The following is a 9921-nucleotide window of genomic DNA, read 5'->3' as shown; positions in this document are numbered from 1 at the left end:
ATTTTATTTAATAAAATTCTTAGTGTTAAACATTACAGTTTTCACAATTTTTATTTTTATAAACAATGTTGGAATGAACACCCTGGTAGTTAAATTTAATTATTTATATATATTTATTTATATATATGGAATATTATTTTGTTAGTAATAAATTCTTGAGCTATTTTTCAGTACAGGGTATACTACATGAGCTATCTTAATTCCATTTCTCCACTCTCCATCATCCTATAGAAATTGTCCTTTCTGAAATAAAGTTTTTTGTTTTAAAGTCTTAAATAAATTATTTGCAAGCACATATTAATAATGCATTGACAATATTCGTAAGCGATGGAACATAATCCTGAATGTGCTTCATGGTTCTGTTTTGTTTTCTGTTTTACCATTAGTCCAAAACTCTATAACATCAACTAAAGATCACTCTCTTTTTTAAAAGAAAATGAGGCTTTATTCTTTTTGCTTACTGTAGTTACTCCCTAGCCATCTAATCATTCTCTAGATTTTTGAAGGTTGGAAGTGAATTAAAATACTCATTGAAATAAACATCAACCCATGTGGTTTGGAGGAAACTTGTAAAGGCCGTTTTGAGTTCTATATTAAAGACGAAACTCCCATAAGCAAACAAAGAACAGTATCATTCGTGAGAACTACACACTCTTGTTTTCAACTGTTTAAGAGAAGTCTATTCTCTGGACCAGAAAGTAAGTTTATGTTTGCATACAATTTTATCATTTTTAGAAAAATTAAGCCAAAGTTTATGTCTTTATTATCCAATGACAAAGTATCTAAAAAAACAGAAATGAAACTCTGTATTGACAATTTCATTTCATGATAAAGGTAATCCTTAATTTCATGTATCTCTTAAGAGATATAAAATGTTAATTTTCTTAAATGATGAGAAGAATTTACATTACAATTTCTTTGAAAATATTTTCAAATGCATCAAAATTACCTTGAGCCCAGAAGCCCCAGGCATCCCTTGAATTCCAGGTTCACCTTTGCTTCCCTGTCAACACATCAAAAACATTGGCGTTTTTTAAAAACAATTCTGTCATAATATATCTGATATAGACACTAAAGGGAATATATTTAAAATAATTTTTACATTTTAACTTTCCAATTGTTTGATAGACTCTGTACATCAGACCTATTTATTAAGAAAAATTCTTTTAGGCAAGGAAGTGGTTCCACACATTCATAAGCCTCTAAAAACCTGTGTTAAAGCTGGTAGCATCAAGTACAAGGGAGGAGAGTCAAATCTTTAATGGCCAGCACTAATAAGTCCAGCCAACACACTGCACAGGTGGGAGCCATGTATTTTAACAGCATCCTCCAGGCTGAGACCCTCATCATTATCCTGTTTCACTTTCTCAGTAGGACTCATCTTCAGTATGCAACTGAAGGAAAGAAAAGTAGCTTCAAATGCACAATGGCTTCTTTTGAAGAAGTGTGAATCAGAAAATGTTTAGCTTGTGCTTTTTCAGAATTCCAGTGCAGTTCTTTCTAACAGATGGAAACTTGGAGTACAAGACTAAGTTGACAGGATAAAGAATGTAATACAGAAAAGGAAAAGTGGATAGAGAAAGAGAAAACAAGTCTTCTGGCCAATAAGGAGAGATTGTCAAATGTAGTTCTGGTTTTCGAATACTTTGATATCTGAAATCACAACCCAATGTCTGGCAAAAGCCCATAATTAAACAGGTTGGTGTGACACCTAGAAGGGGAACACAATAATTACCCACAGTCAACTAGGGTTTACTAACCAGTGAGACAAACCAATGCCATTTTCAGCTTTTAAAAAACTTTTGTAGGCTGCTCGCGGTAAGAAACACATGAAGATCATATTAGAGTTAATTAAAGCATTTAGCACATAACAGTGTTATTGAACCACAGAATGATTCCTTAAAATTTCTAATTTTATAAGGGTTTAAATTGAAACTTACAGACATGAGATTTGTTGAAAGTTACCTGACTTGATAAAGCTAATATATCCTAGTATTATTTAGAGAATTATTATTATCTTTTAAAGTTCTAGGTTACACGTGCAGGATGTGCAGGTTTGTTACACAGGTAAATGTGTGCCATGGTGGTTTGCTGTATCTATCAACCCATCACCTAGGTATTAAGCCCAGCATGCATTAGCTATTTTTTATGATACTCCTCCACTCTCAACACTCCCTGACCACTAACAGGTCCCAGTGTGTGTTATTCCACTCCCTGTGTCCATGTCTTCTCACTGTTCAGCTCCCACTCCTAAGTGAGAACACATGGTGTCTGGTTTTCTGTTCCTGCATTAGATTGCTGAGGATAATGGCTTCCACCTCCATCCATGTCCCTGTAAAGGACATGATCTCATTCTTTTTTATGGCTGCGTAATATTCCATGGTTCTTTTTCCAGTCTATCACTGATGGGCATTTGGGTTCATTCCATCGTGAATAGTGCTGCAATGAACATATGTGTGCTTGTAACTTTGTAACAGAATGATTTATATTCCTTTGGGTACATATCCAGCAAAGGGCAGATAATGTTTTTTTAAAACCAAAACATAGTATAGTTAAATAGACTTATCAATATTTCCACAGCGATTTTTAAGTATTATAATATACATTAGAGGTTTTCGAAAGATCTGCCTCAGTTTCAGCCTCATCTCTGCCCTACAGAATACGTTTTTGTCTCACCTAGAACTTCTATCAGTCATATTGACAGTACAAGCAACAAACATAAGCTGACAAAACTAGCAGAAAGAAACTAATATAGAGGTCAGTAAACTATGACCCATGGGTTAAATCCAGTCCAATGCAAGTTCTTAGTTTAACCAGAACACAGCCGCACCCCATACCCATTTGATTAGGTATTGCCTGTGGCCACTTTTGCACTATAATGGCAAAACTGAGTAGTTACAACAAAGACTGTATGGCTCTCAAAGCCTGAAATATTTACTTTCTGTCCCTTTTCAGAAAAAGTTTCCAACACCTAATATACTGCATGAAAAAAATTAAAACGTTTCACTGAAGAGATTATATTTAATATCTGCAACATTTTGGATCTATTTTTAACAAAATAATTGTACCAGCACAAGAGGCAGAAAACCAACTTTAGAGTAAGTCATGTAAAAATAAACTGTGATACTGGAAATGCTCACTGTCCTACCCAGCCAAATCAGCAGAATCTGCTTAAGCGGCAGACAGCAAAAACACATTGTTCTAAAACCTTTTACGGAAAGTCCACCAGATACAATTGACCTTCAACTCAGTGTGAGTCAACAGTGCAGTGTATCTAATAATAATTTAAAAAAAAAAAAGCTGATGAAATTTTAGGCTTCATTCTTAAGAATTAGAGAATCCAACAGACAATGAGAGAGTCCATTGTGCACCAGCTAATAAGGGGTATTTTCTTACAAAATGACCTTGAGAAACTGTGGAGACCTTTTGCTTAGCAAGCTCAGTCAATCCAGTGTATTAGACCAACTCTGTGTGTACCTATAGTTGCTGGAGCCCACAATACTCCAAGGATCCACAAGGGTCTACCACTGATGGAAGAGCAGCTAACTTTTCTCATTATTGGGCTCCCATGTCTTTTTTTTTTTTTTTTTTTTTTTCTCTCTCTCTCTCTCTTTTCTAAATACTTTAGAATTTAAAAGTAAAATAGATTAAGTCATCTACTCATCTTATACGCCAGGGTCTATTTCCCCGAGGCAACGCCTAGTCAAAGGTTGAATGCTTCCAAAATAGCAATCCCATCACTTCCTTTTGGAAGGTTGTCCTAGAATCTATTTGCAAAATAGTTGGGAACAGTTTTCCGAGTGTTTTGTCTGATCCTCTGATTAACTAAGAAAACAAAATAGTTCTCTCACCTCGGGATTATATATACCTAGAAAATGGTCAAATAATGACATTCAAAGAGTTTCAGTTCTATCTTGAGAATAACTAACCTCATATCCTAAATATATTTGTCAAGCTTGCCTTACTTATTTAAAATCTAAAAGTAAAGATAATATGCTCTTACTCACAGTACTAGTACAATCTACCACAAGGCACTTTATATTATATACATTCCACTAAATAAAAATACCAAAAAGAAGACTGCAAAATGGGTATTGTAAGAGATATTCTTATTTATAACTATAAATGCTCTAGACTGGTGGTTTTGGCACAGAGTTCCATAGAGCTCTAGTATTCCTCAATACTAGACACCAAGACACCAAAAGGGAGAAGGGGCTGAGTAGCAGAAGATTCTGGACCCTTTCCAACATAACAGGATGAGCTTTACTTTAGCCTGTTTCTTATGCTGAGCTTTTGCAGACTTAATTCTTACAAGTGATTTTTTTCATAGAATAAAAATCACATTTAAAATACAATCAAGGTAGTAGTTAAAATTTTCATCAAAGTTATAAATGGCAACTGTGATTACACAAAGTTCCCAATCTTGTTAATTTTATCATATTTACCTTAGATCCTGGTGTTCCAGGCTGACCTGGTGAGCCATTGCTTCCCATTAAACCCTACAATTTTAAAAAGGAATTTCAAGAGCAACTTAGACAAGATTATTAAAAAATATTAAATCAATTTCCAAGTTATACATTCTCATAATTCACCAAATTATAATACAGATCTGAAAATATAATATGGTATTTAGAAAATTATTCTGTTTTAGGATCTTCCCATACTATGTCTTCTGTACATATTCTTTCCCATTAGTGTAATATGTTTGTAAATGTAAGTTAAAATAAAATTCACTGAGATTTAGACTTAACCATACTTAGTATTTTTAAATTAATAGCTAGAATATATGTTTTCTAATTTATCTACAGTTAGGGTCCCTGATGTTTATTTGGGTGGCCAACTTTTGAAAACTGAAGAAATTTTACTCTTTTAGAAAATGCACACAGACATAATTTTTCATACAACTGAATGGAATTCATGGACCTCAAATATTTTATTGTTGTATCCCCTACATTTTTATGAACTCTTGAATATGAACTCCTAGTAGGTAGTAGCAACATTGCAAACACTTTGATAATAATGACATCAACATACAGGCATCCCTGGGGATCCTTTTTTTCCTTGCTGTCCTGGAGGCCCAATTTCTCCCTAAAAAATCAAATATTAAAAAAAATTGTAAACTGTAAATTATCGATTTAGTTCAAGAAAGTTTCTGCCAAAGCACAGTGGAATGACAATTGAATATCAATCAGCTCAACTTTTCCTGCTTTCTCTTCCACTACTGTAAGGAAGAAGCAAGGCAAGGCAAAAATTGGAACCTAACACCTTAAAGACCTTAGCATAGAGTCTGAAGATTTACTGTCAATATTTTTATTATGACATTTATAGTGACACTTGCCATTCTTTCAAAGGAAGACTTAGCAGCTTAGATGGACTTGGTAAGATAAACAACAGATGGTGAAAAATTTTCCTATTTATCATAGAGTTTAAGAAATATGATAGTGAACATAAATTAATAAAGAAAAATAGAGTAAAAAAATAACAGCATTAGACTTCAACTTCTGGGGTTGCAGCATTAGACTTCAACTTCCGGGGTTGCAGTTGACTAGGTCCTCTAAAGGGACCCTCTTAAGTCCAGAATAAAAATCCTAGAAGGAACATCCTCTGTGAGAGAGTGTTGGTCTTCTGAGAAGTAGGAGATGTATTCAAAGATCTTTCATTTTAATGAAGTATACTTTGAGTTGGGGCTATAATTATGAGGATTTGAACTATACAGGACCCATGGCAGAGACAGAATTGTAGGAGCCAAGCAAAGTGGGAGTATCTGAGGGTGGATCCGCAGCTCTCGGGAAACTGAATGCTGGCCAGCCATGGAAAGGAATCAGGAATCTTCAATACCTATGATGACTCGGGACTTTCAAAGGGGACTGAAATGGTATCCATGGTTACCAGCAGAAGGCAGGTCTTCATTTCCCAGTTAGGCTGACAGGACAGCCTCTAAATTAAGATGAAGCAATAAACTCATGATAAACAATATAGAAACAAGAGACAGCAAGCTACAGGAATGAGAATAATAAATAATAAACTGCAGATATTAGAATTGTTAGAAACAGAATTTAGAATTAGATATGAGATTTTTTTAAATTAAAAAAACAGAATCATGAAAGACTATTAGTACTGAAAATATAACAAGAGACTTCAAGAACAAAAAGTTGTGGTTTAAAAAATTATAAACTCTAAAAGTGAAAATTATGAGTATTTATAATTTTTTTAAAAATATCAATTGATCATTCTAACAGATTAGACACAATAAAGAAAGAATAAGTAAACTATAAGGCATATCTAAAACATTTAACCAGAATGTATGACAACCAAAAATATGGAAATATAGTAGGTAATGCTAAAAAGAGATGTAGAGTATGCAATTAGAAGAAATAAAAAAATGTCTAACCAGAATTCCAGAAACAGAGAATGGAGCAGAGGTTATATGGAGATAATGACTGATTCTTTCCAGAACTACTGGAAATAATTCCACAGAGCCAGGAAGCAAACTGAACTCCCAGCAAGATGAATAAAGAGATATCCATATCAAGATATATTGTAGTGAATTTGAAGAACACTAAAAACAAATAAAATACCTTAAAAGGATCCAAAAGGAAGAGACAGATCACTTACAAAAGAATGATAATTAGAATGACAGCAGATTTTTCACAGTTAACAATGAAAGCCAAAAAACCATAGAAGAAAATCTTCAATTTACTAAGAGAAAAAGAATTGTCAACCTTGAGTTGTATAGTCTACAAAATTGTCCTTCAAAACAAGAGCAAAATAAAGAAGTTTGTAATTAAACAAAAACTTATTTACCAAGATACATGTACTAAAAGACATTCAAAACATGGTTAGGTAAATTAGCTATAAAGAGGTAAATTATACCATGATTATCTTAGAGAACAAAGTTGAAAAGTAGCAAAGTAAAGGAGGAAGCATATAATGTAAATCTAAATTAAAATTATCTATATAAAACAACCACAAAACAATATATACAAATTTGTAAAGCCAGAACAACAGCTTCTAAAATTATATAATATTTGAAAAATTAACTGTTACCACAAATGTAAAAATGTATTTTATCGTAGACAACAGTGCATTAAATGAGCAGCTCCAGCCCCAAAGCTAACTCTCATGAATACTTACCTTTTGGCCCATTAATCCTCGGTTTCCTGGAAATCCTGGGATTCCCTAAAAACAAATAAAATAGATTTTTGACTTATAAAAAATTAAAGACTTTATCATTAAAGAAGAATCAGTCACAATTGGAATTTTAACTGGTAAATAACACATATTTTCAAATGTATACATATTGTAATATTGCTATTTATAATAACCTAATATGGAAAAGACAATTTATGAGATATAGTATTATATGACTACTACTGATATTCAGAGCTTTAAATAAAGGTTTTTTGAAAAAGAAACTATGAGGAAATTAATCTCAGTTCTTGCACCCCAACACAAGTGATAAAATTAAAACGATGTTTCATTTGAACATATTCTTGTATTACTTGTAATGAATCATGCAAGAAAATCTGTTAAATGATATAAGCTCTGATTTAGCGCAACAGTTCCTTTCCACAAGCCCTCAGTCTCACCACCTTAGTTAAAAATTAATTTAACTAAATGATTTCCTCCAACCTGAGCCTCGAAATATCCAATAACCTAAATATTCATATAAAAAATGGCAATCTTTTCTCTTAATAACTCCCTTACTGATGCAATCATGAAGAATATGAAGACCACAGTTTGTGAAGAGACATAAAGAAGCACAAGTCACTCTTTCACATGGCTGAACCCATATGCACATGTCTCTAGCAACATTCAGAAAAAATTAATGTTAATTCCATCAAGTTAAGAATAAATTTAGCATATTCATTACTTGCAGAACAGTTATATTTTCTGCCTTTTGATGCATTTACCCAAAATGATCATTTATCATGCAAAACACTGATTGTACTAATCAATTTTTGCTTTTTATTCCATTTTCTTAGTACCTATTTTGGTGACATTTTAGCTGAAATTGTTAACAACATTTATATTTATATATATATGTATTGAAACTGAAAGACAAGGAAATTGGGTCACATCTATATGACTTTGAAAACCCTCCGCACTAGCAGGCCTTCCAAAGGAAAGCAGTACTCTTCAGTAAATCACAGCAGGTGCTAGAGCTGCCATTGCCAATGAGATCAAGTGTCTTCTTCTATTACAGGCAGAATCTGCCATTATATTTATTTTCACACCTGGAGTTTATAAATACAACCTTTATTGATCAATGTGCTAATCACAATTACAGGGCAAGACATAAGCACATAGTTCTAGTTTTAAAATCTGAACTTAAATCATACACTGGAATTCAGTTTGATTCTATTCAGCTCAATTCAGTTTGCCACTTCACTATACCCTTTGCAGGGAACAAAAGTGGTATGTGAGCAATGGCTATCAACAAGGGACTCAATCTAGTTGAAAAGACAAGCCTTTATAAACATAAGTAGAGAATAATATGAAAACAATAAAAAATACCTTAAAGTAACAATATAAAACACGATCACAGTACACCTAATAAGCACTCTAAAACATAAAGTAAAAATAAAGTCACTGAGTTACGAATATAAAATGAATTGTATCTTCTTAGGCAGAAAATGCATATTCTCAATGCAGTCAATTAAGATAAACATTATTCAAAATAAGAGCCTCCATTTCAATGAACCATAATTTGGTGTGAAACCACTCTGTGACTTCCTCCCATTCAAATACCCACACACATATGAAAATTCACTAGAAGTTGAGATCAAGTTCTGAATTTAACTAAGACGTGTGTAAATTCTTCTCAGAAGCAAAGTGGCTATACATTGTTCTATGCTGGAAAACTGGTACAGTTCTGTCAATGTAATAACATTGGCCCCGAGAGTTCCTAACGGCCACATGAGATTACCAATGACAATGTCAGACCCGAGAAGCTGCATTTCTTACTAGTCTTTTATCATTTAAAGTTTTCATCACTATTCAAGTCTCTGTGCCCTTACACAGTCTGTGATGTTAGCAGAATTAGTTGCAGATATCCTGAAGACAATCCCAGTGTTAGCAAGTTCACATCCTTTCCCTGGAGAAAACAGTTATACTTCCATGAACAGCATCTTGGCTTCCACCTCCTCAAAGCCCTTGAGAGTCCATTCCCCACTGTTTACTCCCTGGAGTTGATTTGACACCCTTTTTTATTATTATTATTTTTTTGAGACGGAGTCTCGCTCTGTCGCCCAGGCTGGAGTGCAGTGGCGCAATCTTGGCTCACTACAAGCTCTGCCGCCTCCCAGGTTCACGCCATTTTCCTGCCTCAGCCTCCCTAGAAGATGGGACTACAGGCGCCCGCCACCACGCCCGGCTAATTTTTTTGTATTTTTAGTAGAGACGGGGTTTCACCGTGTTCGCCAGGATGGTCTCGATCTCCTGACCTCGTGATCCACCCGCCTTGGCCTCCCAAAGTGCTGGGAGTACAGGCATGAGCCACCACGCCCGGCCGACACCCTTTTTTCTGAGACATTCTAATACTGAACTTGGTCTGTAGAAGAACATAGCCGCAAATCTTACATTATTTCAATATATCTGATATTAAGATTATTTTGGGGAGATTCCAGATTATAAAACAATAGTCCTTTTCTTTTTGTTCATCCTCTCAAACTGGCCAAAAATTTACATACGTTTCATAGATATGTATATCCATGAAGTCCTAATAGATCTTCTATGTCCAATTATGCTAAGAATTATTACTTCTTTTACAAATACCAAGTAAAAATACAAAAACTATATGATATCAAAAACAAAATGTAGGCCTGATTTAGCTAAGGAATTCTTGGCAAAACTAATATAATACCACAAGCATGCATAGAATACCAGCTTATTGAGGGAGAGGTTAACCAGGGAAACTGA

At 33.9% G+C, this 9921-nt stretch overlaps 1 protein-coding gene across 2 annotated transcripts in view; it reads right to left on the bottom strand.

Annotated features, from left to right (window-relative positions):
• COL21A1 (collagen type XXI alpha 1 chain) overlaps window positions 1-9921 on the bottom strand; it is a 203160-nt gene that overhangs the window by 15677 nt on the left and 177562 nt on the right. Inside the window, exons 18-21 of one of the 2 annotated variants that reach the window (XM_017893237.1) lie at window positions 7135-7179; window positions 5035-5088; window positions 4446-4499; window positions 950-1003 (exon numbers count right to left, since the gene is read on the bottom strand). In XM_017893237.1, the coding sequence (XP_017748726.1) occupies window positions 950-1003; window positions 4446-4499; window positions 5035-5088; window positions 7135-7179 (207 nt within the window). Of the gene's footprint in view, window positions 1-949; window positions 1004-4445; window positions 4500-5034; window positions 5089-7134; window positions 7180-9921 lie in introns of those variants that run through there. The other variant, XM_017893238.1, reaches the window with a different exon arrangement.

The sequence above is a fragment of the Rhinopithecus bieti genome, unplaced genomic scaffold (assembly GCF_001698545.2).
Source record: "Rhinopithecus bieti isolate Rb0 unplaced genomic scaffold, ASM169854v2 scaffold_23303, whole genome shotgun sequence".
Classification (NCBI taxonomy): Eukaryota; Metazoa; Chordata; class Mammalia; order Primates; family Cercopithecidae; genus Rhinopithecus; species Rhinopithecus bieti.
This window is presented reverse-complemented; position numbering and strand designations above follow the sequence as displayed.